The sequence below is a fragment of the Drosophila guanche genome, unplaced genomic scaffold (genome assembly GCF_900245975.1).
Source record: "Drosophila guanche unplaced genomic scaffold, DGUA_6, whole genome shotgun sequence".
Taxonomy (NCBI): Eukaryota; Metazoa; Arthropoda; class Insecta; order Diptera; family Drosophilidae; genus Drosophila; species Drosophila guanche.
In genome coordinates this window covers 4570571-4598170 of record NW_022995752.1, presented here as the reverse complement: position 1 = coordinate 4598170, position 27600 = coordinate 4570571, and the positions used below count along the sequence as shown (strand labels likewise).

General features: G+C 42.7%; 3 protein-coding genes across 8 annotated transcripts; 1 reads left to right on the top strand and 2 right to left on the bottom strand.

Moving 5' to 3' along the window:
- Positions 1–10537: 10537 nt before the first annotated feature.
- On the bottom strand, positions 10538–27065 carry LOC117588068 (UDP-glucuronosyltransferase 1-7C-like). 2 transcript variants are annotated; one of them, XM_034279129.1, is made up of 3 exons: positions 27062–27065; positions 11565–12231; positions 10538–11507 (listed from the first exon to the last, which is right to left on the bottom strand). In XM_034279129.1, the coding sequence occupies exons 2-3, from the start codon at positions 12128–12130 to the stop codon at positions 10553–10555; spliced, it is 1521 nt and encodes a 506-aa protein (XP_034135020.1). In that variant the 5' UTR covers positions 12131–12231; positions 27062–27065; the 3' UTR covers positions 10538–10552. The 2 variants fall into 2 exon arrangements, with proteins under 2 accessions (XP_034135020.1, XP_034135019.1); XM_034279128.1 differs by lacking the exon at positions 27062–27065 and having other exon boundaries at positions 11565–12285.
- LOC117588071 (UDP-glucuronosyltransferase 2B15-like) lies at positions 13264–16025 on the bottom strand. Of its 3 annotated transcripts, none has more exons than XM_034279134.1 (3): positions 15317–16025; positions 14843–15254; positions 13264–13897 (listed from the first exon to the last, which is right to left on the bottom strand). In XM_034279134.1, the coding sequence occupies exons 1-3, from the start codon at positions 15994–15996 to the stop codon at positions 13409–13411; spliced, it is 1581 nt and encodes a 526-aa protein (XP_034135025.1). In that variant the 5' UTR covers positions 15997–16025; the 3' UTR covers positions 13264–13408. The 3 variants fall into 3 exon arrangements, with proteins under 3 accessions (XP_034135025.1, XP_034135026.1, XP_034135024.1); XM_034279135.1 differs by having other exon boundaries at positions 13264–13921; positions 14867–15254; XM_034279133.1 differs by lacking the exon at positions 13264–13897 and having other exon boundaries at positions 13954–15254.
- Positions 16500–19424, top strand: LOC117588069 (UDP-glucuronosyltransferase 2B15-like). 3 transcript variants are annotated; one of them, XM_034279132.1, is made up of 3 exons: positions 16500–17219; positions 17282–17723; positions 18566–19424. In XM_034279132.1, exons 1-3 carry the CDS (start codon positions 16525–16527, stop codon positions 19022–19024), a joined length of 1596 nt encoding a protein of 531 aa, XP_034135023.1. In that variant the 5' UTR covers positions 16500–16524; the 3' UTR covers positions 19025–19424. The 3 variants fall into 3 exon arrangements, with proteins under 3 accessions (XP_034135023.1, XP_034135022.1, XP_034135021.1); XM_034279131.1 differs by having other exon boundaries at positions 17282–17727; positions 18570–19424; XM_034279130.1 differs by lacking the exon at positions 18566–19424 and having other exon boundaries at positions 17282–18326.
- Positions 27066–27600: the final 535 nt, after the last annotated feature.

Genomic DNA, 27600 nt, shown 5'->3' with positions numbered 1-27600 from the left:
TAAATTATTGTTCAAGGCTAAAACGGGGTTCCGTTCAATTTGACTGAAATTTGGGTGGAAGATTTGGTTACTTTTTGGTAGGTGTTGGTCTTAGGTGTTGAAATACGTGGAAGTGGAATAAAGTCAGAGAGTTTAAGAAACTATTAAATAAGATGGTTCTGGACTTAATGTAGGTTATGTTTACACATAACAGAACTTGAATTTAATATACACTTTATGTGCGAAGACTTTAAAAAAGAAGAGGAGCTTGGGATAGATTTCTAATTGAATTTGCCATGCCATATCTTTCCTCTAAGAACATATTAGTTTCTGAGGATTCAGAGCTATAAGAAAGTAACTGAAAGCTCACATATTCTTTGCTTGTGTGGATTAACTTGCAAAGATGTGACAATATGAAAACTGTGACTACATTTCGTACGTAAACATTTGATTAAAATTTTGCTACATTTAGTACTCAAAAATTAACAGAAAAAATCTGCCTGGGTCTTTACCTACTATTTTCATCCACTGCACAATGAACTTTAATCTGTGATGTGGTGAATCTCCTTATGATTTTCCTGCCTTCTCCCCAATTGAAGTTCTACCACCCGCACCCCCTTCAAACCTCCACCTCTATCCCAACTCAACACTTTTCTCCAGACCATGACTCAGCGGGGATGCAGGGTATGTTGGAGGTAACTTGCCTTCAATTCCTTTCATTCTGGCTGTTTGGCTACGCGAGAAATGCATCCATCACGTGACTTGTTAGGTTTGACATTTGATTTTTGCATGGTGCGATGCATGGGGGAGACGTGGGTATGGTGATGTGGGGCTGCACGACTCTGCTGGCAAATCACCCAAAACGAGCGTGTCCAACTTAGACCACTTTGTGGGTGGTAAAGATGCCACGGTGCACACAGTGGAGTTGCTGGATTGGGAATGCCAGTGGTGTTGGTTGCAAGGGGATGTTTGGCTGTGAATGTGTGGGTGGGTGGCTGTTGCATGATTTGCAACAAGCCCCAGACACACACACATACAGCTTGCTTTTGGGGATTGTCGTCCTCGTCCTCGTCCTCGTGGCGGTGGTGTAATTGAGCTTGTGCCTGTGTGCGCCTGTGAGCCACAGATGCTGGCATCGTTTTAGGTGGTAAGGGGTTTCCAGCTTGCAGTTTCCTCTTCGCTGTCTTCTTTTTTTTGCCGCTTTGGCTGGAGACTTTCAAGAAGAGATTCCATCAATAATAAAAATAATGAAGGGAGAATTAAACCTCACTGAAAAGAGACGAGGAACATGATCTTTGAGATCTGTGGTCGATTCTTAAACACTCCCAGTCTTTTGCCCAAAAATGCCCAGCTCTGCCCTGCCCTGTCCCATCATCGCGTACTCCTTGATCAGAATCTTTCATCAACACAAACCACAACAAGCAATAAAACTGTTGTTGTGTACAATAGCTACCCCATCGTATATCTAACATGGAGTGCCACAAATCTTGCAACTCGTAAAAGACGACTCCTCGAGGCACAAACAAAAGGCAACACACAGATCAATGGCATAAGCTCTCGGCCTGAATGACTTTCTGGCCTTGTGGCCGACTGTTACGTTAATTTAAAAAAAAAATCAAAACAGAATTGTTTTGTTTAGGCACCGGGCTATAAAAAACGAACCAGTGAGAATGGGGCAGGGGCATCAAGGATTGGTGTTTTTATGGCTGAGGCCTTGCTCTTCATATGTGTCTGTCTGCCTGCATACAGTTGGGAATTTTGGAGTGGATTTATTAGCTCATTAGGCTTTATAGTTGTGGCCGATGTTAACATGTTTCTGTGGGCCAAGCACTGGGCCCACCCGCTCCCAAGCACCCCCCCTTCTTTGAATGGAACCTCTTTGGTGCTCCTGCCAGAAGTTTTTTCCCTACTTTAATTTTTTGGTTTTATTTTTCTGACCGCCCAACTTCATGAACTCTCCATTTGCACTTTCACTTAACCCAAATTATTCTCTCCTTTTTTTACTCCTTTTTCTGGGCAGAGCAATGGATTTATTCAAGTGGTTGAAATAAGGCTTAAGCGAAACAAATTTGGAAAGTAGGAGAACACTTTTGAAAGATTTTCGCAACGAATGAGGATTGCTCTTATTGTAGGAAAATACAAGAAAAGCTGGAACTTGAATTGTAGAAACCGTAGGTCTTGGCGATATAAATCAATGAATCCTCGTGGACAATTAGTAACTAGTTATTTTGCATGAGGAAGCCAATGATTATCTGCACTTTTAAAATAATCTTCTGCAAAAGGAATTGACTTATAATTGTAATAATATATTATGTACAATTTTATTTATCAATCATTAAATTTATTTTTTTATTAATTATAATTTAAGCAACGAAAAAATTATCCTTTTATCCCATGTTCAATTTTGTATTTAAGTCCAAACATGAAACATTTGCGTTACAATAATTTCCAAATACTAACCTTACCTCTTTTATTAATCTAAGAGTATCTCTTCAAAATAGTAGCCTAGCGGGGTGTGGGAGGCTGAAAACTTTCAACAACTCGCCCAAAACATTTTCCAAGGCAAATCAAGTGAATTTTCAGCAGTTTCATTTATTTTCAACGGCTACACAGCTACGGTTACGGAGCCAGAGCCTTCAGCTGCTGTGCCTGCTAGTCCACCCTCCAAAGCAGCTTTTGGCTCTATTCCCTTTCAAGCTTATCCTCTTCCCGCTTCTCCTGCAGTTGCTGTAGAGATCCTCACCATCTTCATTAAAAGTTGTTCCTGCGCTGCTTGGCGCAGTTTTCAATTAGGCCAGAAAGCGCCTCTGGCTATGCAATGCATTGATTTCATTTCATTTCAGTTTTCTTTTGGCCTAATTGCAAATTATCTTGCCGATTCTCTACCCAGACTCCCAGCTTCCTACCTCTAGGTGCTGCTCCCACTCGGATTCTCTCTATATATATCTGTGTCCTACCCCCCTTTGGAGACCCTCTCCATACACCCTCTGGAATAGACTCTTTATTTCCCCTCTGGATACACCCTACACTCTGGAATACACTTTGCCTTTTCCTGTCCGTCTCCAGCGAACTTGTGACTTGTCCATTTTTTTGATGTACAGGAAATCGCTTGGCCAGAATCAATTAGAAAAACTGTCAAAAAATAAACCTCCGCGCCACCACCAAACGAAAATCGAAAAACTCTTTAACAAATGAACAATATTCCATGTCAATTTGCCATCAAATGTCAAATCTAGCCAGGAATGAAGGGGAATATATGCACATATGTAGATATGGTACGGTGCGTAAAGGTGGAGGAGGTGTGCACCCATGTCTGCTGACAGCTTAGCGCATAATTTAATAACAATAACACCTTCGACTTGCCCGCTCCCTGTCTCTCACGCTCATTCGTACTTTGCTCTGCTGTTTTCCCCTTCTCTCAATCCCTTACTTTGTTGATCTTTTGACATTTACGTTGTCTTGTTGTAAATGTCAAATGCAAGAGCAAATGGGTTTTAAATCGATTTAAAGTTTGTGTTATTTTTTTCGTCTTTGCCCTGAAAAGTATCGACTTACAAATGAGGCGGAAGCAGCAGAGGGTGGGGAAAAACCAGGGTATTAAGTGTCGTCCGAACAGATGTGTGAGGGATGGGGGAAATGCATGGCATTCAGAGCGGCATTCAAATTACATTCAAAAAAATAATGTAACCCTTGGATGAATCATTCCTCATCGGTGGGGGGTGTACAAAACAATGGAAAAATTAATAAATACATTTTATAAATAAATAAAGAATTGTCGAAGGAAGACCTCGTTGAAGGGCTTTTCCACCCACACACCTTTTCACCAGAAGATGAATGGCTGCAGGGGCACTTGTGACATTTTTTAGCTGGTGCCATTAAGAAAGGTCCTGCCAATCTTTCGCCGGCAATCTCTAAGCCACGGAAAGTCCATCCAATGAACCATTAAATAATTGCTAATGTGTTCACATCACACAATTTATGACCAGAAAGAAGATGCTCCGCTTCTGTGGCTGACTGTCTCCCATCCCAAAATGTCATAATCTGCGACACATGTCGCAGGCCAAAAAGGAAAAGACGCAAGGAGGGAAAACTGTGGCGTGGGCCTAACAAATGAAAGGCGGAAGGAAGCTGAAAATTGACGGACAAAAAGTCGTTGGAACAATAAAAAAATACAAAAAAAGGACCACTGACACAATGCCTTTTGAGAAATGACAGAACGACTGAGCACCGACGACTGATGATGGCGCCCCAAGGCGACCTTCGGAGCGGCTTTCCCTCACACCGCATTCTGTTGCCACAAAAGTCAATTACATAATTACTTTCAAGCAATTTCCCAAGAAAAATAATAAGAAAAGATACAAAATATAAAAGGAAGCTGCAGGTAGGGAACTGCCTGCTGGTGTCCTTTTTTTCACATGTACCGCCGCCTGACCCTTGACCCTCGAACGTACCCCTGTGCTGTGCTGTGTGTGTGGGCCTAAGGCTACCGGTTGCCTTGTCAGGGTCCCTGCCCATTCCAGTGACTCAACCGCACCTCAACCGCACACCACACACCACACAATCTTCTTCTCTCACAGCTAATGATGCCTAATGTGGAACCTTTTTCCTTCTCCTCTCGCTCAATGGGAAAATTTATGCGGCCAAAAAAACGCATTGGACGAGAATTTGTCTCGTTTGAAAATTACGGCATAGACCGTCGTTTTTATAGTTCTAACACAAACGGGGAGTGAGGATTCCCGAAGATGGAATGGGAATAAAAAGACCACAGGTGCGGCCTGCTGTTCTGTTTCCCTGGGAACACAGCAGCAACATTTGGTGGTTACGGATAATGAGAATGCTCTTACAGAAGGGTATTTCGATGTTCTTGGAAGATTGCCTGGTCAAGATTGTCTGCGAGATGATAGAATATCCTATGATATGGATCTTTGTTGCGTAATGGAGTCATTTTTAAGTGCCTGTAGAAGGTGGGATATTCCTTTTGATAGAAGCGATTTATGTTCGTTAGATTGAAAATTATGTGTTAATTTATTGAAAATGTGGAAGATTTTAATCATTAATGATCATATTAGAATGAAACAGCATTAGCAGAGAAAATAGATGCATTTTTTGCTTCTTTTTCATAGAGGTTCAATCAACAGTTAAATGTATAAAACATATAATGTTTTATCTGTTTCCTTTGACCACTCTAAAACTTGAATACTAGGAAGTATTTGCATGAAGAACTTATTTCCCTCTCGAAATTCTTATACACCAAACCCTACCATTTCCAATTACAGAGCATCCCAATGTCGCTTCAATACATTCGCATGATTGTATCTCCCACTCCTCATCCGCTCCACCTTTTTTTACAATCCATTTTTTATACCTTTCGTTTTTTTTAATGTTCATTTTGTTTGGCCACAAAACTTTCAACTTTTAGCGCCACAAGTTGTCACCATTTGGTTTTTTGGAAAAGTCATAAAATCATTTGAATAAACAAACCCAATGCATGGCGAATGGGGAGATTCAGGGGAAAGTCCTCTCTGAATATCCGACTACTGGGGCCCTGACTACAGAGTTAAGCGGCAGTTTTTGCAGTGACCCTTTTTGGATTTTTCGCGCCGGACCTGGCCCTGGCGCTGGCTCTGGGACCTCGGCTTTGGCCAGTTTTTTGTTGGTACCCCTTTTAAGGGGGTATCTAGATTTTGAGGGTATTTTCGTGGATTAAGAAAAGAAAATATCCTTTCTCTAGCTTCTATAAGTCGGAATTTCATATTCGGTACATTTATCATCGGAGTTTCACCGGAAAGTGCCATAAAACTACTTCCTTGAAGGAATAAATATATTTATTTCTTAGGAAATTTCAAGCAAAAATGCATTATTTATAAATTCTGGGGTCTCTTTATATTACATTTCCAATAAAAATACCATTTAAATATCATTCTTTAGGGTATCCATTACTTCGAGCCCTCAAATCGATGTCTCCTTCCCTCTTTTTTTCATATTTATTGACAGCTTTTACTGTTATTGGGCTGGGTCTCAGTCGAACGGCGTTGACACGCCCCCCTGATACGTTGCTGCCTCCAACGTGCAGTAACATATAAAATTTGCATTAAAATTACTTTGATTACAAATTGGTCGGCCAACCCCCCGTGGATTCTGTATGTCCGGTGTCCACCATTCAAAGTCGCGGCGGGGTGACAAAAAACGCACTGCACGCAAATCCCTGCTGCACTCTTTGCAGTCGAGGAATACAAAAAAAAAACGCGTATTTATGCGCAAAATATTGTATTTTTAAGGATTATTGATTTTATTTGAGCAACACGGAAGTGCAGCAGCAGATTGCCAGGCATTTTCCGCGTGTGTGTGTGTGTGTGTGTGTGTGTTTTCATCTGTTTTTGGAGCGAAGTGGTGGGAAAAAATAAAACAGGAAAGCATTCAGGGAAACGTGTTGGCGAAACGCACACAAAAGCACACACAGTCAGACACAGAAAATGTGCATTTTGTGCATTGTTTAATTATGCAAAATGTCGACAAATTCTTGTCACAACAAAAGCTTAGTGAAGTGAATCTGAAGTTAAGGTAAAAAGTGCACAACAGAATAAATATCAGCCACAAAACAAAACAGCGGCAAAAAAAGCAACACAAATTGATGGAAAGTGTTTCATTGAAATTTGACTGGGATACGAATTGACTCTTGATTGTGATAAATTAACGATTGTTGAAAGGAAATGCTGATTGCAGATATGATCCTTAGGAAGAGCTTATTCTTATGCATAAATACAGTGATAATTATGGTAATAGTGGGTGGGGGGTAACTAATATTAATTTATACAAATGTTTGAGATGCCTTTGAGTTGTGGTATTCACCCATAAAGTACTTTCCGATGATATTTACACCAAGAAAGGGCATTTCAAAGCAAAGAAAATGACTAAAAATAAATTAACTAATTATAATACAGCAATTATTCCCTCAAGTTTATTCCACACACAATTTGATCCACCAAAAAGAGGAATAGGAAAAGTAGTAGAACTAATTGCAGAAATAGTAGCAGCAGCACAGGAGGTATTTTACGGAATGCCCCACCGCACTCAATATTCAGATCCATTCAGATGCCAAAATTAATATCATAATTTCGAATAAATTACTCATCAATACACCACATCCCACAACCCTAGCGCCCGCTGCCACACCACAGCCCACACGCACAGAGAGAGAGAGAGAGAGAATGTGCTGCATATTTGTGCTTTAAGTTAACACCACAATACCCCAGCACCCACCTAGAACCTAGAACTGCCCTTCTACAGCCCAAAACGATGCAATTTTCAATGCATAATTCATTTGCCCAAACAAATTGATTGGAATGTGTTTATGCGCTTTGCTCTCCCTGTCCCTGTCCCTGTCCCTGTCCCCCTTCACCTTCCCATTGCACATTTCAATTCTCGGGCAGTCAACCCGAGCAACAACAAATTTGTGATTTACCTATAGGGCTACCCCTACCACAGGGAAAAACAAAACAAAATGAAATGCAAAATGCAATGGAAAAACAATGCGAAAATTGAAAATTCTCCATAAAACCCAAAAAGGAGAATGCACTTAGGGTGTGGGAGGTAGGTAGTGGGTGGGGCACACGTCGCGTTGCGTTTGTCGCAATAATTCACCGCAAATGCCGCAGCGTTCAAAAGTAATTGAAAATCGTAGAAGTAGAAGGAGCACCCGAAAAAAGAGGACCAGAGTGCATTGCTGACCACGCCCACAGACCATACGCACAGCTCAAAGAGTGAGGAGGGAGGGGGAGAGACTGCAGGCTGTATCGAAATTGAGCAATCAAAGAGTGGGAGAGGCCGGTACGCTGTTAGTGTAACTGTCCATGTTCCTCAAGGACACGCAAGCCAAAAAAAAGTTGAAGGCAATCCAAAAACCGCAACCGATTTTCCCACGCAGGGCATACGAAAAACTTTGATGAGCAGCCGCTCATTGAAATGGCATTTTCACTCTCAACCATTGCGCAGCCAAGTGTTTTCCCATCGTTAAATTTTTCGTGCACTGAAAGTAATTGCAGGGGGCACGTGCTGTGAGCAAATTGCAGGAACGGGAACCCTAGAGAACAGGCAACTTATTGAGACATATCCATTGCAAAGGACATGTACCTAGAGGGTTATAGGGGGTAGGTTGAGGAACAGGAATCGAATGCCGTGTCCTGTGTATGAATGTCTCCCCTGCGGCTTTATGAATTATGCGACTTTCAACTACGACGTAGATAATGTTTTTCTCTTTCCGAAACGAAACGTACTTTTTTTTCTCGTTCTGCATTGTCAGGCACTTGAAAATGGTAATGGAGTTTCCAGGGAAATGCTGTTTACAGAGGATCGTTTCTCGCTTTTTGTTATTCCAAATTTAATTAAACAAAACTGACAACAAAAGGGAGCAGAATGAGAGAATGAGCAGAATGCTGTTCCCATTTTGAGGGTTCAGAAAAAACTGGTTTGTCGAGAGCAAAAATTAGTTTGAATAGGGATTCCGGATTGCCGTATGCTTGAGGTGCCACTCAAGTGCTGCATTATGCAATTAAATCAGCTAAAAGCAGATAAATATTTAACAAAAGCCAAAAGGAACCCTCGAGGGCTGCCATGACATGTGAAAGAAGACCAGTTCGGGCAGCTACAAAGAGGTGGGAACAGAGAGACTGTTCAAAATCATAGAAGAGCAGGAGAAGATCATAGAACATTGGGAATGATCTACAGAAGAAATTCCAGAAAGAACTTCACTTAAAGTTCCACTTAATCCACACACAAAATATTTCTCCTATCATCCTTAAACATTTTATGTATATTTTTTTAAAATTTCATTAAATCTTTGGACCACATTGATCTATACTCTCCCCTCCGAAATTATTGTACATTTTTTAACATTATTTGAACACCAACTACTGGCCGAAAAAATTTGATTAAATGTGTAAAAATGTTGATACACATGAAACATATTTGTAAAGTAATAAATATTTTAGATACGTGCAAAAAACTAGCAACATTTTCTTTCCTATTTTGAATGTGTGTGGTGTGTGGACTTGGATAAAATGTACAACACTCTATCCAATTTGTAAGCCGTTGTTGCTGTGTAAACTCTGGTCCTCCGTTTGGTTGTTTACCTGCAAAAACAATATTAATTAATGAAATACTTGACGCGCGTTTCCCAGCTGCTGGTAGTAGTATTTTTTTTTTAATTTTTTGGCGAAAGAAAATACCAGCGAGTTTTACTCTCTTTTCTCAGTTGTTTGTTTCCATTGGCATTTCCATATATCCCATCCATCCATCCATCTACACTTTATCCCTTGCCCAAAAAATAGAGAGAGTGAAGGGAATATACACACAACAGTTGCAGAGATTTCTGAAATACTTTTTCGTTGTTGTTGGATGGGATGTGCCCAGACCACGTTATGCACAGAGAGGGAGAGGGAGAGGGCATATGCTCTCCACGTCTGAATGCCTTTTCCGTTTGCTATTTCAATTGAAATTTGCTTATTGCAAAATGTTGTTCTCCGTGTTGTAACCCATCCCCAAGCCCCCAACACAACCTGCGCCACCCAAAACATGCAAACTCTAAAGAATTTCTAGTGCATTGCAAATTGGCATTGAAGTGCAAAAACCCAAGCCCAGAGACTACTCTACAATGAGACGGCGATGCGCACAAGTATTCTGCGAATTTTTGTAATAAAGTTGCCAACAAGCAGAAGTTTTTCCCTAACCCGCAGGAAAGGGAGTTATTGAGGGGTAAAGGGTGTCTGGAACACCAACAACAACAGCTTTGGGTAACGAAAGTTATCCCAGAAATAAACATCAACATAAAGGTGGTTAAGCAGTCTATCAGGGCATCAAACGCGAGATAACGGAAATAAACTTGCGTAAAGTTTTACAGAAATCGATGAGTAGGGGTAAGAATTCAAAATAATTCTTACTAATGGGGAATACTATCAGGTATTTGTATCTTAAGATCTATGGATATGGGCGGGAAGGGATTAATGCAACCAAGTCGTTTGACTCATGTTTATTGCACCTTTCCAATTTCCAAAATAAATATTTAGGATAGAAATTCTATATTGAAAGTGATCCACGCTGAAGCAGAATGCGAAACATGTGGGTATTCAATTTAAAACATGTTTTACTACTCCAATAAATGATTTCTGTGATACGAGTAGGAGTAAATTATTCTCATTTGTTAGCTTTAAAATGAATGTTTTTTAGGGACCATCATGTACACAAAAACATATCAATCTTTTTGTATTCCTGAGAATTCTCATATGTTAAATTGAGATCAATTTTGGATATTCGATTATCATATGTTGATAGCTAAAGAACTTACCTCCTTCTACCCTTGGTAGTTTTATTACCACTTACTCTTACCATCACCCCAAACAACTGTCCAATAATGTTTCACCTGAGTATCACATTTATAATCATTTAAATGGCCTCTGCTGATTAGAGTCCCTCCCCAAAACCACTTGAAAGCAACCAAATGTCTAGACAAAACATTTAGCCACAACAGATAAGAAAAATATTTCAATTTCTTATCAAAACTTACTTTAACTGAGTGACTTTATTGATTTTTGTGCTTCTTTAGCTTTTTATTTTTGTGTTTTAAATGACTGCTCTTTTTTTTTGTGTCACCCTTCGATGAAAGCTTTCGCCAAATTACAGAAAGCAAGCGTTTGCTTATCCAAAAACTAATATAAAGCAGAGCCAAAAGGATCGCATAAATATCCAAATTATGAGCAGCTATGAAGCTCATGTGCACGACGGGACTCTGCAGATGTGGGGCACCATGATGACGGATGACATAGTCCACCCAATAGAGCAGCGTCTGACGTGCGCTCAGGGGACGATCGCGGTAGAGCGAGGAAAAAGCTTTCACCGCTTGATTGTACTTGGGATTCTCCATAATACCGAGGATAGCTTCGCGGAAAGTCTGCTCCTCGAGAGCGAGGAGATTGAGAGACAGTCCAAAGCCCTGACTGACCATGGCATCAGCATTTCCCGGTTGATCACCAAACACTGGAAGGGCTAGCATGGGTTTGCCATGATATTGCGCCTCGGTGACGCCTCCCTTGCCCGCGTGGGTGATGAACAGTTTGATCTTGGGATGTGCCAGGATGTCGTCCTGCGGCAGCCACTTGGCGTAGAGAATATTCTCCGAGATCCCGGGTGTATTCTCCAGATCGTCCCACTTCCAGATGACTTTTTGCTTGAGTTTCGAGATGACATTGAACATCTTTTGCACGGTGTCGGGTTTGATGTGCGCCGCCTTCACATTGGAGCCGAGGCTGAGGAGAATGGCGCCATGTGACTCAGTGGCGCCATTTAGAAAGTCTGCGATATCCTTGGGCAGAGGATCCGGTTTATCCTTGACCTGTATGCCACCAATCTCAATCACACCAGGGACATTGGGTCGAATGGGTCCCTCACTGATGCCATGGGAAGCAAAGAAAATCAGCGAAATATTTTTGTGCAGATCCTCATATCGTGGCATCGAGGGATCATCGCCATAGAGGTCTCTGTAAGGAAAGTAATTAAATTGGGTTTTATTTTAGTTTTATTTTCCTTTTACTCACTTGTAAATGTTGTCATTATTTTGCTCAATCAATAGCGTAAATATCCAGTGTCCCACAAACGCAAGTAAGTTCTCAAAACGCTTGCAAATGGTCATCGTTTGACCCTTTTCCACGACTACATTCATGGCTGGTACATAGGAAATTTCACTGGGATTTCCCAGGACAGTGCCGAGCATTGCGGGTGGATTGGAGAGTGCCACTATTTGAGGCGCCTTTAACTTGTGGGCCAGCGACAGCTGCAGGCTGTTCATAAAGTAGCCCAAAATTACCAAATCAAAGTGATTGTCCGAATGCTCGTAGAGATCCTTGACCCTTTGGTGCCGCAAGACGTCCTCCATTTTAGCAAAGAGCGGTTTCATGGAGCCCATGGCCAAGAGCATGGAAATTACGGCATTGCCAGTGTCCCGCTTGGCCATGCCCGCCACAAGGGCGCCAAAGGACTTGCCATCCGCCTCATCGAGTGGCACTTGGATATGATTGATGGATGGGTGAAGAAGCGGCGGCTTTAGCGCAGTCACCACAGTGACATTGTGTTCGCTTTCGGCCAAGATCTTGGCCATGGACATTTGAATGACCAAATGCGATGGGCTCAAACTGGTGAAGAGTCCCAGAATATTGGCAGACTGGCCGCCGCCGGCCAGCACGGCCAGTAGGAGCAAGGGAATGCCTAGCGATTGTACAGCCATTCGAGCACGAGAGCAACTGGAAGTCAACTGATATTGGGGAACTATGCACAGGTGGCCGGTACTGGCTCTCCCTTTCACGGAGTGCCTTCCATGTTAAGCGTTATCAGCTAAATGGGCTATCAGCCAGTCGGTTGCTGCGAGTTTTAATAGCTTCTTAATCTTTCGAATGCCCCAAACACCTGTTTTCTGACGAAGTAAAGCAAAATTAATTCTGCTGTTGGGAAGTGGGACTCCAAACAATTTAAAATCTCGATGATAAGCATTATCTGTCATTGACACTGGGGCAATACTTTCTCTCCTCTCTCTTTATAGATTCTCACGCTCTAAGGAGAGCATATTACAACGGGAGGAGCATTAGTTTGAATAGATAAGTCTGCACGTAATAGTAATCGCAATCATATTTAAGGCCGTCTTTCGATAAGCCAATCTTTGTTACAATCTTTCAGACGCTTATATAATCTACTGAATGATAGCAGCTGGAAGTGTTAGTTGTACTTGGCGATGTCTTTTTACATAGAGTTATGCAAGAGAACCGCCCAATCATCAACACAATGCAATTTTTAATGATTTTGAGGGAATTTTTGCTTGGAAACAATATTTTAACGGATTTCGAACGTGTTTTCTGAAGTTCTTTGGACGCTATCCCTATTTGTTGTGCTTTAATCGGAGATGTTCAACATGTTTTTTCCGCATTGCAAAAATTTAAAGAGAGTCGAGCAGAGTGTGCGCAATCGTCATAAATCATCGGTCATTTAAATCTCATTAATTCATAGAATCAATTGATGGGCAACGATTAACAGAACCGAAGAGATTTAACATGTTTGATCATCTGTGTTTGACTCGAGTCGAGCTCGAACACGAACCGTAGATCGTAGGTGTAAATTCGACACCAGATTCTCGGTAGCCTGAAAACGAGTTTAATTATAATTATTACTTTTTATTACTCATTTTCTTATCTCATGTTTGACAGAATCTATTTCTTTTCCTTTTTAATTTTATTTATTTATATTTTTGCATTGTTTTGTTCAATTTGTTCACTTAAATGTACTTAAATTAAGTAGTCTAAAAACATTTGTGGAGTATTTTTACTATGGATTGTGCCTATCCGTTGGCAGAATGCTCAGAGGAGTGTCGCAACACACTCCTACTCCTCACACTTTACTGCTTCTTGACCTTCTTTGACTTCGAGGAGAGCTTCCTGATGATGAACTTAATCACAGCCTTGGCCAGCAGCAGCAAAACAACTACAATGATGGCTAAGATAGCGTAGATATCCAAGTTGTTGGCGGCTATGAAGCTCATGTGCATCACGGGACTCTGCAGATGGGGCGCTCCATGGTGCCGGATCACGTACTCGGTCCAGTAGATGACCGTCTCCCGGGCAGTGAGTGGACGATCGCGATAGAGCTTGGAGAACGTGGACACTGTCTGGGAGTACTTAGGGTTGGAGAGGATCTCCTCGATGCCCTCGCGGAAGGGCTGCTCCTCGAGGGTTAGGAGATTGATAGTGAGGCCGAAACCCTTCTTGACCATCCCATCGGCATTGGCGGGCTGGTCCCCAAAGACGGGAAGGGATAGCATTGGTTTTCCGTGGTACTGGGCCTCTGTGAGGCCTCCCTTGCCCGCGTGGTTGATGAACAGTTTGATCTTGGGATGGGCCAGGATGTCGTCCTGTGGCAGCCACTTGNAGATAATCGAATAAATTAATGGTATGCGCCAAATGAAATATATATTGATTCATGCTGATAAATCTGTTTACATCTTTCTGCAGGAGGGGAAATACCGATGTGGGGTATGCATGGTGCTATGTTGCGGTGGGCTTTGATAAGAACATTCTCATCGAAAAACTGCAGAGACATGTTCTGATAAGCAAAAATGATTCACAGGGATTAATATAAAAACATTCTTGCAACTAGAAAGCTAATCATTTGTTTTTCTTTTAACAAATAATCCCTTTTGCATTGTTTTGTTCAATTTGTTCACTTAAATGTACTTAAATTAAGTAGTCTAAAAACATTTGTGGAGTATTTTTACTATGGATTGTGCCTATCCGTTGGCAGAAAGCTCAGAGGAGTGTCGCAACACACTCCTACTCCTCACACTTTACTGCTTCTTGACCTTCTTTGACTTCGAGGAGAGCTTCCTGATGATGAACTTAATCACAGCCTTGGCCAGCAGCAGCAAAACAACTACAATGATGGCTAAGATAGCGTAGATATCCAAGTTGTTGGCGGCTATGAAGCTCATGTGCATCACGGGACTCTGCAGATGGGGCGCTCCATGGTGCCGGATCACGTACTCGGTCCAGTAGATGACCGTCTCCCGGGCAGTGAGTGGACGATCGCGATAGAGCTTGGAGAACGTGGACACTGTCTGGGAGTACTTAGGGTTGGAGAGGATCTCCTCGATGCCCTCGCGGAAGGGCTGCTCCTCGAGGGTTAGGAGATTGATAGTGAGGCCGAAACCCTTCTTGACCATCCCATCGGCATTGGCGGGCTGGTCCCCAAAGACGGGAAGGGATAGCATTGGTTTTCCGTGGTACTGGGCCTCTGTGAGGCCTCCCTTGCCCGCGTGGTTGATGAACAGTTTGATCTTGGGATGGGCCAGGATGTCGTCCTGTGGCAGCCACTTGGAGTAGAGAATGTTGTCCGATTTGCCGGGGGTATTCTCTAGATCCTCCCACTTCCAGATCACTCTCTCCTTCAGCTTTGAGAGGACATTGAACATTTTCTGGACGGTGTCGGGGCTGAGATGCTTTCCCTGCACATTGGAGCCGAGACTGAGGAGTATTCCTCCATTTGTGGCATTGGCCAGGAACTCCTCCATGTTCTGGGGGAGTGGAGCGGGCGTATCCTTGATCTGAATGCCACCAATCTCAATCACACCAGGGACATTGGGTCGCACGGGTCCCTCGCTCAATGCATGGGAAGCAAAAAACACGAGGGAGGCGTTCTTCATCATCTCTGAGTACTCGGGCATGTTGGGATCATCGCCAAAGAGTTCCCTGGGGAGAGTAAAGAGAGAGATTAGTACCATTTCTGGGGGGTTTACTAAGGATTCACCTACTTGTAATACTTTTGGTTGCGTCTCTCAATCATTCTAGAAAACAATTTATAGCCAAGGCCCATCAGGTATCCGCTTAGACGCTGTTTGAAGCTCATGCCCTTTCCCTTCTCCACCGAATCACTCATGTCGGGGACATATGACAGCTCTTCCGGATTGCCAATGAGGTAGTTGAGCAACGGGCCCGGTGGCATAGTGGCCAGCACGATTACTGGTGCTTTGACCTTCTGGGCAAAACCCATCTGATAATCGTTCAGGGCAAAGCCCGACAGAACCAGATCGAATCGATTTTCCTTGTTATGATAGAGATCGCGCACTCGCGGATCCTTAAAGGCATCCGCCATTTTCTGGGACATAAATCCCATCTGTCCGAACATGCGGAACATGGCGAAGAGCATATTTTTGTCATCGTTCCTTGACATTGCCGCAAAGAGCTCGCTCAGGTATTGGCTCTCCTCCGCGCTCAGGGGTACGCTTATCACGTTGATGTCCTTGTGGCTAACTGCCGGCTGCAGAACAGTCACCACTGTCACATTATGTCCCCGCTCGGCGAGTGCCTGGACAGCCGACATTTGTATAATCAAATGCGAGGGACTTAGGCTGGTGAACAGACCCAAAATATTGGCGCCCAGACTGCTACCGATAAGTGCACCGACGACAACTAGCAACAAAATTCGCACCATACCTACGTGTGGGGAGCAAGCAGCAGACTCGAGGCTCGACAACTGGCAGCTCTGGTTATATATTGAATGTATTTTGTGTTACTGAGACTGTAGGTTTGCCGCGATAAGATGTGATAGTTAAAATAGCAAGGCATTTCGGCATAATCTTTGGACATTTCGTGTTGGATTTTTCGTTTATATTTTGATTGATTGTTACCCCAACAGAGGAACACAAAATCGTCGCGTAGCGAGCATAAATATAGCAAATAATTTTAGAAGAGATTAAGAAAATGTTTAAGACGATAAGCGGCATTTTCTTATCAAACTTTTGGGTGCACTTCCAGCACGAAATGGCCAAATATTATTGCGAAATGAGTTATCATTACCCATCACAACATTGAAGCCGCATAATCGCGTTGTGGGAGCCCCTTATCGTGGCGCAAGCAAACCCGATTAGTCAGCCAATGTCCGCGCCGAAATTTTTTCAATAATAAGCAGCGCCCGCTGGGGCACTATCAACAGTCCGTCGTTGGCTTTAACCCCGTCAATATGGTGCAGAACGTTACTCCAATCTTGTTTGTGGCTGTCGCCGCCGTCGCGCTTATCGGAGGAAGTGAGGGAGCAAATATTCTGGGTTTGTTTCCCAGCTTAAGCCCCTCCCATTTGATCATTCAAATGTCAGCGGTCAAGGCGTTGGCGGAACGGGGACACAATGTCACCGTGGTCACCGTACTGAAGCCAGCAGTCAGCCACAAGGACATCAATGTGATACGCGTGCCCCTGAGCACGGAGGAGTCGGCAGAGATGAGCGCCATCATAGAGAAAATGTCGAAGACTGACAACAAAAATATGCTTTATTCCATGTTCCGGATGATCGGACAGATGAACTTTATGTTCCGCAAAATGGAGGATGCCCTGAAGGATCCGCGAGTACAGGACCTCTACCTAAACAAGGACAACAAATTCGATCTGGTACTTTCGGGATTCTTCATGAACGACTACCAAATGGGCTTTGCAAGGAAAGTGAACGCCCCTCTGATTGTGTTGGCTACCATGCCTCCAAATTTGTTGCTGAATTACTTGGTAGGCAATCCCGAGGAAGTCTCGTATGTCCCGAGCATAAACGATTCCGTGGAAAAGGGCAAAGGACTGTCCTTCGAGCAACGCCTCAGTGGCTACCTCATGAGCTTGGGCTTCAAGGTGTTTGGCAGATTGACAGAGAACCGCAACAAAAATACATACAAGTAGGTGAATCCTTAGTAAACCCCCCAGAAATGGTACTAATCTCTCTCTTTACTCTCCCCAGGGAACTCTTTGGCGATGATCCCAACATGCCCGAGTACTCAGAGATGATGAAGAACGCCTCCCTCGTATTTTTTGCTTCCCATGCATTAAGCGAGGGACCCGTGCGACCCAATGTCCCTGGTGTGATTGAGATTGGTGGCATTCAGATCAAGGATACGCCCGCTCCACTCCCCCAGAACATGGAGGAGTTCCTGGCCAATGCCACAAATGGAGGAATACTCCTCAGTCTCGGCTCCAATGTGCAGGGAAAGCATCTCAGCCCCGACACCGTCCAGAAAATGTTCAATGTCCTCTCAAAGCTGAAGGAGAGAGTGATCTGGAAGTGGGAGGATCTAGAGAATACCCCCGGCAAATCGGACAACATTCTCTACTCCAAGTGGCTGCCACAGGACGACATCCTGGCCCATCCCAAGATCAAACTGTTCATCAACCACGCGGGCAAGGGAGGCCTCACAGAGGCCCAGTACCACGGAAAACCAATGCTATCCCTTCCCGTCTTTGGGGACCAGCCCGCCAATGCCGATGGGATGGTCAAGAAGGGTTTCGGCCTCACTATCAATCTCCTAACCCTCGAGGAGCAGCCCTTCCGCGAGGGCATCGAGGAGATCCTCTCCAACCCTAAGTACTCCCAGACAGTGTCCACGTTCTCCAAGCTCTATCGCGATCGTCCACTCACTGCCCGGGAGACGGTCATCTACTGGACCGAGTACGTGATCCGGCACCATGGAGCGCCCCATCTGCAGAGTCCCGTGATGCACATGAGCTTCATAGCCGCCAACAACTTGGATATCTACGCTATCTTAGCCATCATTGTAGTTGTTTTGCTGCTGCTGGCCAAGGCTGTGATTAAGTTCATCATCAGGAAGCTCTCCTCGAAGTCAAAGAAGGTCAAGAAGCAGTAAAGTGTGAGGAGTAGGAGTGTGTTGCGACACTCCTCTGAGCATTCTGCCAACGGATAGGCACAATCCATAGTAAAAATACTCCACAAATGTTTTTAGACTACTTAATTTAAGTACATTTAAGTGAACAAATTGAACAAAACAATGCAAAAATATAAATAAATAAAATTAAAAAGGAAAAGAAATAGATTCTGTCAAACATGAGATAAGAAAATGAGTAATAAAAAGTAATAATTATAATTAAACTCGTTTTCAGGCTACCGAGAATCTGGTGTCGAATTTACACCTACGATCTACGGTTCGTGTTCGAGCTCGACTCGAGTCAAACACAGATGATCAAACATGTTAAATCTCTTCGGTTCNTGTTCATCAACCACGCGGGCAAGGGAGGCCTCACAGAGGCCCAGTACCACGGAAAACCAATGCTATCCCTTCCCGTCTTTGGGGACCAGCCCGCCAATGCCGATGGGATGGTCAAGAAGGGTTTCGGCCTCACTATCAATCTCCTAACCCTCGAGGAGCAGCCCTTCCGCGAGGGCATCGAGGAGATCCTCTCCAACCCTAAGTACTCCCAGACAGTGTCCACGTTCTCCAAGCTCTATCGCGATCGTCCACTCACTGCCCGGGAGACGGTCATCTACTGGACCGAGTACGTGATCCGGCACCATGGAGCGCCCCATCTGCAGAGTCCCGTGATGCACATGAGCTTCATAGCCGCCAACAACTTGGATATCTACGCTATCTTAGCCATCATTGTAGTTGTTTTGCTGCTGCTGGCCAAGGCTGTGATTAAGTTCATCATCAGGAAGCTCTCCTCGAAGTCAAAGAAGGTCAAGAAGCAGTAAAGTGTGAGGAGTAGGAGTGTGTTGCGACACTCCTCTGAGCTTTCTGCCAACGGATAGGCACAATCCATAGTAAAAATACTCCACAAATGTTTTTAGACTACTTAATTTAAGTACATTTAAGTGAACAAATTGAACAAAACAATGCAAAAGGGATTATTTGTTAAAAGAAAAACAAATGATTAGCTTTCTAGTTGCAAGAATGTTTTTATATTAATCCCTGTGAATCATTTTTGCTTATCAGAACATGTCTCTGCAGTTTTTCGATGAGAATGTTCTTATCAAAGCCCACCGCAACATAGCACCATGCATACCCCACATCGGTATTTCCCCTCCTGCAGAAAGATGTAAACAGATTTATCAGCATGAATCAATATATATTTCATTTGGCGCATACCATTAATTTATTCGATTATCTGCCGCTTAAAACCCTTTTCGTACCCCGTGCCCCCCTGCACCACATTATCATCGTATATGTACCAGCCTTTGCCCTCCCCTTGCCGTGGCTTTTCCTTCAGAACTAATGGTTTGCCATGTGCGTGACGACGAAGGAGAAGTAGGAGGTGGAAGGAGCAGGAGCAGGAGCAGGAGCAACAGCAAGTAGGGGAGGATGCCCCTGAAGGGCGTGTGCACATTTTCATACACATTTAATCGTCTGTCTGCCCTGCAAATTCTTAATTAACACGCACAGGGCACAACCACATCCACAGAGCACATCCACACAGGGCCCACACATGCAAATAAATATTTATCGGCTCTGTGGCGCGTAACACACATCATTCCCGTCGGCAGCGGCAGCGGCAGCGACAGCGATGGCCTCGCCCCAGTGCAATGCATTGTGTGTTGGTCACTCAGTTGTTGTCCGAAAGAAGTCCCATCCCCCCAACTCCAACCCAAACCCAACCCCAACCATCACCCCATCCACCATGGACTCTGGACACTGTCTGCAGACCATTCATCGTGCATGTCGTCGTCGCTGTAAACCAAAGCCCGCATTCAGCATTTCCGCTGACCGTGTCCTTTGTCTCTTCTCCTCGTCTGGTTTAATTTTTGCCATTGAACCTCGCATTTTGCCACCTCATACACCCGTACATATTTATTTATGTATGTATGTGCATCCCTCCCTCATTTTCTGTTATTGTTTTGATCTGTGGATCACTTTTGATTTGATCTGTAAAGAGTTTTCTTTTACTCGATTGATTTCAACTCACAATTTTACATGGGTGATGGATGTGGAAAATCTTATGGGAATACAGAAACAGAAATCTCTTCTCTTGGGAATGTAATTATATTCTTATGCAGATATATAATGTTCGAACTAGTGGCAGTGATCTGTAGGTTGAGTTTTGAGGAATATACAATTTAGAAAAAAACACGTCAAAATTAAATGGTAACAGAAAAAAAAGAATTTTTAATGTATTTGTTCTGATCCTAATCAATGAATTCAATCAAAGTTTCATGTTTCCCTTCGATCAATAAAGGAAATCAGATAAAGAAAGATACAAATCGTTCAAACAGATTAATTCGTATATTTAATGATTAATGAATTAAAAATGATTAACCTTTATCGGCAGTCCATAAACTATTGCTTATAAAATCGATTTTTCGATTGAATAAAGTTTATAAAGAAATCCTTTAAAACCCTTTTAATCCTTACTTACATATCTAATATCTCAATTTAATTGTTCTAAGCCAACAAAAAAAGAATTAGTTCATTTATTAACCTTCTACTATAATTAATTATATCATAGAAAGGCTGAAATGTATCGATATTTTTCCACAACCCTTCCCTAACTTTTTTGTTCTTGAAGGCCTTTTGCTGGCAGCTTTAACTGTCACTGACCAATACCGACAGCTCCACCTAATAGTCAGCAATAATTTCGGATCTTGAAAATGTATAGCCGCATATTTTCCATGTATACAAGTGTTGGAGATCCAATCCCCTGCACCACCATACGATGATATAGTGGATGGATGGAATGTTTACAAAATTCCAACAACACTTCAATTTTAATGAAGAAAACGTTGGCAGTGTGCCCGGCATGACGGCCCCACCAAAAGTAAATGTCAAATATTTGATTAGCCCCATTAGAAGGGTGTCCCCCGAGGAGAGAGAGGGGACCCCACCACCACTGACCCACATGCGATGGCAGCGCAAGGGTTGTTCTTGTTCTACCCCCAAGAATACTTCATTATAATTCTCGCTCATTAACCCATGTTTTCCATGTGCGTTTTCCGTCCCCACTTTTGCTGCTGCTTCCCCAGCATTGCCAGGACGAGGGACTGACTGGCTAGAAAAAAGGGGAAAAACACTTTTCATAATTAAGCATTGTAATTTTTGTTTGTTTCGCCCTCCTTTTTTGGGGGGTTTTCCGCGGTAAAGGCTTCATTTTCACTTTGGTTTTCGATTACAATTTTAGCCCTTACAGTCTTTCACTTACCTACTTCTCTGCCAGCCCTTTTCCTGCTTCCGTTTTTGGCAGTAGAATAAAAGTTTTGCCTGGGATGTACACATGATTGCTGCCTGCCTTTTCCCTCTATTCATATTTCATTAACATTTAACTAAAACACTCATTCTTATTCGCCTCTTCTAGAGACAAAGAGCGGGAGTCTTGCCCAATCGATTGACATTATTTATTAATCGTGGCATTATAATTTAGACACTGGGGAAATTTGTTTGAGAGACTTGCCAGCTGTGGGGAAAGGGCACCAAGGAGACTGTTCTCCCCCACTGTTGAGGAATTTTCAATTAGTGCAACCGAAAAATGTCAACTTGGTTCGCTTCCTCTCCTCCTCCCCCTCCTCATACGCCCAAACCCTTTCCAAAAGACAGGAATTTTCATAATTATGCATTGGGTGAGAAATTTGTTGAAATTTACATTCGTTGTGCAGTAAATTTAATTAGAAAACAAAACTTTTTCGCACACACATGCACGGAGAGCTTATGTCATGTACCAGAAATGTACTCAAAAATACCTCCCCACCACCCTACCCTCTTCAGCCTTATTAAAGGGTAGCTGCAGCTAAATACAAGTTTCACAACAGAAAATGTCTATAATTTTCCCTCTGTGTGTACGTGTGTGTGTGTGTGTGTGTGTGTGTGTGTGGTTGTGTGTGTGTACATGGCAACGAAAAGCTGTCCCGCTGGCCTCGCTCTCCCTAACTCTGCTCTGAGCATTAGTTATTACAACCCAACTATAATTTAAAATAAATGCCAAAGTAGCCGAGGTCTAAACCGCAGAACATCGCCGGCCCTGAGCTCCAGAGAAAGCTGGCTATTAAGCCCCCCACACAGCTCACACAGCCCAAAGGCAGGAGTCACAGAGCTCCAGCTCCCACTTCTGTTGCTGCTGTTGGCTTTATAATAAATTTATAAATGAAAATATGAAAAATGGTCGCTGCGTGTTTTTGCCAAACTAAGCAAAAAACAAAAAAATATTGCAAAAAGAAGCAACGAAAACGCTCTGAAAATTCTCTCTAAGAGTGGAGTAAAGCTGCAAAAAATAAAGATGACAGAAAGACGGCATTGGAGGTCGATGTTAATGATACTCTAAAGGGTAGCATCAAATAAGGGAATATTTTGTAAGATTTCTGCTCAGTTCCTGCTCTTGTTTCTCAAACAATTTTATGGTGATTTATTCCCAGATCCAACTGTCTTAAACCTCTTATTTTTATTTGTACTTCCTCCAATTGTATACACACTTTAGCAGTTCTCAGATCCCTCATATAAAAGTCAAAACCCCTTTTGGCGAGGGCATCGTCTAAACGAACGAAAAGTAGTACCAAGAAAAGTGGGTGCATTGGGATTGGCTGCACTGGTGTAAGGGGGTTTTGGCTTGGTGGAGGGCTGTGAGGATTTTTTGTGGATAGGTCATCAGTGTCCTGTGGTCTAAAGAGTGGCTAAAGTTTTCCGTTAAAGCAGCGCAGCCAAGCACTACGAGGCGGTTGGAAAATGTTAAAGGGTTCATTTTTTTTTTATGGCATGACAAGAAGGCAATCAGAGTTTAAGCGTTTCAATTTCATGGAAAAACAGAGAGAGAGAGAGAGAGAGAATAATGAAAAATGTATGTATAACATATATTTTAAGACTTGTTTCTGTTAACTTTTTTTGTACTTTTCAGTATCAGTAGCCTCAAATGAGGCTCATGACATTTTCATTTCAATGTCTGCAACGTGAAACTTGACGAAAGGCAAAACTGGTAACCCAAACTGACCTGTCGCCCAATGCCTCTACCCTTTACATTGTGTACTCCTCAACCATAAATATTGCAGATATGTATATATAGCTAAACAAAAATGCCAACAAAATATGCATTTATCTACCATGACACATTTGAAACTTTTTGACTTGCGGGCAACAGGCAGAATGCAGCAGGAACTTCACCAAAAAAGGGAGATAGAAAGAGAGGGAGAAAGAAACATAAAAATGAAATAAACTTTCACTGGAAAAGTCCGCCAATGATGCTCCACTGCTGGGATATGAGAGGATGGGGAGTGCAAAAACTAGAAAAGAGCAAATGGCCAAGAGCATCAGCAGAAAAAACAAACAAACAAACAAACAAACACATACTCGTATCCTCATCCGCATCCTGGACCCACATCCTGTTTAAAGGACACATGGTCCACCATACTGATTAGTTTCTTCGGCTTCACACGATATATCTGCAAATATAAGTTATGGCTGCTGCTGCCTGCCTGCTGCTTGTTGTGCACAGTAAGTGAAAGGTCACTGGTCCACTACCTTGGGGAACGGGAACATAGCCTCTCGGCTCTGGAAACCGTACACAAAAACATAGTTTGCTGGCAAAAATGAATTTCAGTACGGGTCATATGAGAAGCAGAACTTTTGGCTATCGAATCTAGTTTGTGGAAATTCTATGAAAAGTTGCAGAGAAAAATGAAAGTAATGGTGGGACTTGCTGTCCTTTAGGGATACTTTCAAATGGAATATTAATATGGAAATATGAGTGTTGTGTAATAATAATTGCATTTTCTTCAAAGAATTCCCCCCACAGCAAATTGATACTTAAACGATCTATTAGAGCATAACATTTTGCTTCGTTTTTCCAGTATTTTCTTCTTGCCTTTGCCATGGGCATTGTCGACTTTTGGCTTTGTGCAGTAGCACCTCTTGTTCCCTTTCTCTTACTTTCTCCGCTCGCTGTCCTATCCACTTAAGCAAGAAGGATATAAAATACAAGAGAGTGCAAAAACTTTCGCCATTTTCTTTGCCAACTTTCCTACTCCGCGATGCATTTGCTGTGCAGCAGCAGGAAAATGTCTTTTTCTTTTTGCCAAGTAGTCAGCGGTGCATATAACTCAACAGAGAGAGAGAGAGAGCCCCAGCAGACACAGACCCACACCAACTCTATGCATGTATGTGTAGATCCAACAGCCAACTATATATCTTGGCAGGCGCCCTCTGGCGGCAACAGCTGCAACTACCGCTGCTGGACGTAAGCTGAAGCGTGAAAAAGAAACATTTGCATATCCTGTGACCCACTTATAATCATTTTTCATGGCATGGCATGGCATGGCATGGCAGTACGTGGTGCAACAAAGACAACAACAAAGCGAACGAGCGCGGGGTCTGAAGCGCCATCTAGCGCCGCACAATATTAGCTAAGAAGGCAGATGTTGAATGAGGTTATGTTTGCTCTTTAGAATAAACCCCCCCACTCCCAACCAGCAGCCTCCATTCCGGCTGCACTAACCACACTTTAGCATCATTTGCATAAATTCTGAGTGTGCATGTCAAGGTGCCCCCCCCCCCCCCCCCCCACACCGACCATCTAAAACAAAGAGAAAGTTGGCTACTATTTCTTCTCTATACATGTATTTATCTCTCTCATATTTTATAGAGAACGTCAAATTATGGGCACGAAAATCTATTTTGGTGCTCATTAGCGTAGGCACAAAAGTGTCGCTGTAATTAATAATCAAAGCATAAAGACAACAGCAACAAAAATGAAAATGAATTGTGAGCCCGCCGAGTGCTAAGTATTTTTATCGCAGCCACAAGCCACAGAGAGAGGGAGGGAGGGAGGGAAGACTGGAATTATTTATATGTCTGTAATTAATCAGAGAAAAGCAAGAGACAGGGGAAGCTAGACCTGAGGCATATCTTTGGTAGTGCACTTTTCCATGTGGCAGAGATAACATCAGCAAGATGGCAAACAGATAAATAAAATTGCATTAAATAATTGTAAAATTAATCACAAATTGTTGTACACAATTTCTATGGCCACACGTAAATTGGGTCAACAAATGCCAATCGACAATTTGATGACTCTCCCTTGCTCGCTGCAAAAATAATCAGCTTTCGATCAACATTTATTTCATTTTGTGATTTGCACTGACTGCACTTTTGGTTGCATGTTTGCATGATGGCTATTTGCTTTTGGCCTTTATGCAGATTTGCACAAATTTCAATTACAGCAGCAAAGAATGATTTTTTTGGCATTGAACTAGTGTACAATTATTTTAGATATATTTTTACATTTAAAACTTTATGCCACAAATGGTTAAGGCATTGCAAAATATATCAGAATATATTTTAAAGAACAAAACTTTGAACTGGAAAATATATTGGCAAATTAAATGCAAACATGGTTAACTCCATTCCCTCATTTGGTGTGTCAATCCATTTTATATTTCATTTCATTTTATAGTATTTTCTTTTTCATTTAATTCTATACTCTCAATTTTATTGTTTTTCTCTGCTCTCATTTTCCCATGCCCCAAAATCCGATTAGCATTGAAAATGCAAAAATAAATGTGTAGCAAATTCGACAAAATAAATTTCTAAAAACTCAATTAATGTGAAAATGTTCTCCTGAATATTAATTGCACGGCCAATTATTCAAACATTGGCTTTGCCTTGACCCACAAAAAGCACATCAACGGAAAAGTTTGATGCCCAAAAAAAACCCAGTCCATTTTATGCAAATTTTCACTTCAAGCTCCTCGACTTTATTGAACTTTTTGGGGCTAAAAACGAGCCACCATTTGTGGGTCGAGTTCATTTATTTGGCAACCTAAAATACACACACACATAGATAGAGAGAGAGAGAGAGAGAGAGAGAAAGAGTGAGTGAGGCAGGATGGAACATCGCATATATCAATCGGTTGTAAGTTTTCGGTTCGCCTGAACCGTTGAACGTGACATGAATCGGACTTAAGTGATTTTAATAGTTCACGTGCTGCTTTTGACAAAACGCCGCAACGCCAGGACGCAGTGGCAAGAGCAGGAAGGAGAAGGCACTTTTAGGCCAGACAGCCAGCAGCAACTCTCGTCGCGCTTCCGGCTTCCTCTCTCTCGGTCTCTCTCTCTCTCTCTCTCTCTCTCTCCCTCTCTATCGAGTTCGAGTTCCAGCTACAGTCCTTTCGGTCCATGGACAATGGGAACGAACCCTCAGCGACCACAAATTTCCGCGCCGCTTGGCCTCGATTTTCGGGCGCTCTAAGCAAATTCAGTTGAATGATTTGATTTGTTTATATGCAAGGCACACCAGGAGAGGGAGGATAGGAAGGAAGCGTGCCTCAAAACTGTCAGCTTAGGCCTGTGGAAATCGAGAGGAGTGTACGAGTGTGTGTCCGTCATAGGGTTTGTGTCTTTCATTGATTGGATATGGTACCGTGATTGATCGTAAGAGTAGAGATCGTATAGTAATGAGCGTTGACTTCGGGAAAGTTCAGGGGTATTTGAAAAAAGCAAAGGGAATGGAAATGTTAGAGCCTTTAGGAGTAAACATCTCAAAATTATTATCGAGAGCTGAATTCTGCTTAATTCGATCAGGAACATTCCATGGCACAGCTCGTGACAGTCTTAAGTGTCTTAAGAACCACTTAATTCTGATGAACACCGCATTGTTTCTGCTATTCTCATGTGAATCTCAGTTATGCTCCTCTTAGGCATCGATATTTTCAATCGTTAACGCTCTCTTAATGCATCGGTTGCTTTTTATCTGACTCCTATCCATTATTATATTTTCATTCAAAATTGTAATCAAAATTTCTGTAGTATTGTTTTTTCGAAACTTAATTCTACTTTATTTCGGTTGAACCTTTCTTGAAGACTCGCCAAAGATCGTCTCTTTACACTTCCTAACGGCCAACACGCTACCATCCCTAGCTCCATTTCACTCTCTCCCTCCCTCTCTTCCATCCATCGCTCTTTCCCTTTCTGGCTGCAATGCGTGTAATGGACACGCGCCACCTGACTTAATATCAATTTCGAGCGCTCTCTTCACTCGCACCCCGCACCACGCACCCCACACACCCACACTTCATCGTCTCGTGTTCATTTTGGGGTTTCTTTCTTTCTTTATTTTTGTTTTTTCGGTTACTTCTTGTCTCTGGCAAAAGTTTTCAAGTCAAATGAATTTTTTATGGCACCAGAGAGCGAGGTGCTCAGGTGAGTTTTTTTTCGGTTAAAGGTTCGATTCCGACCTGGCCGCCTGCTGCCGACTGCCTTACGTGTTTGGAGTTTTAAAATCATTTTTGTAATAAATGGTTTTAAAATACTTTCCATCGAGAGGGAGCCAACAATTTGCAAATTGAACGGTGACGGGGGGGGC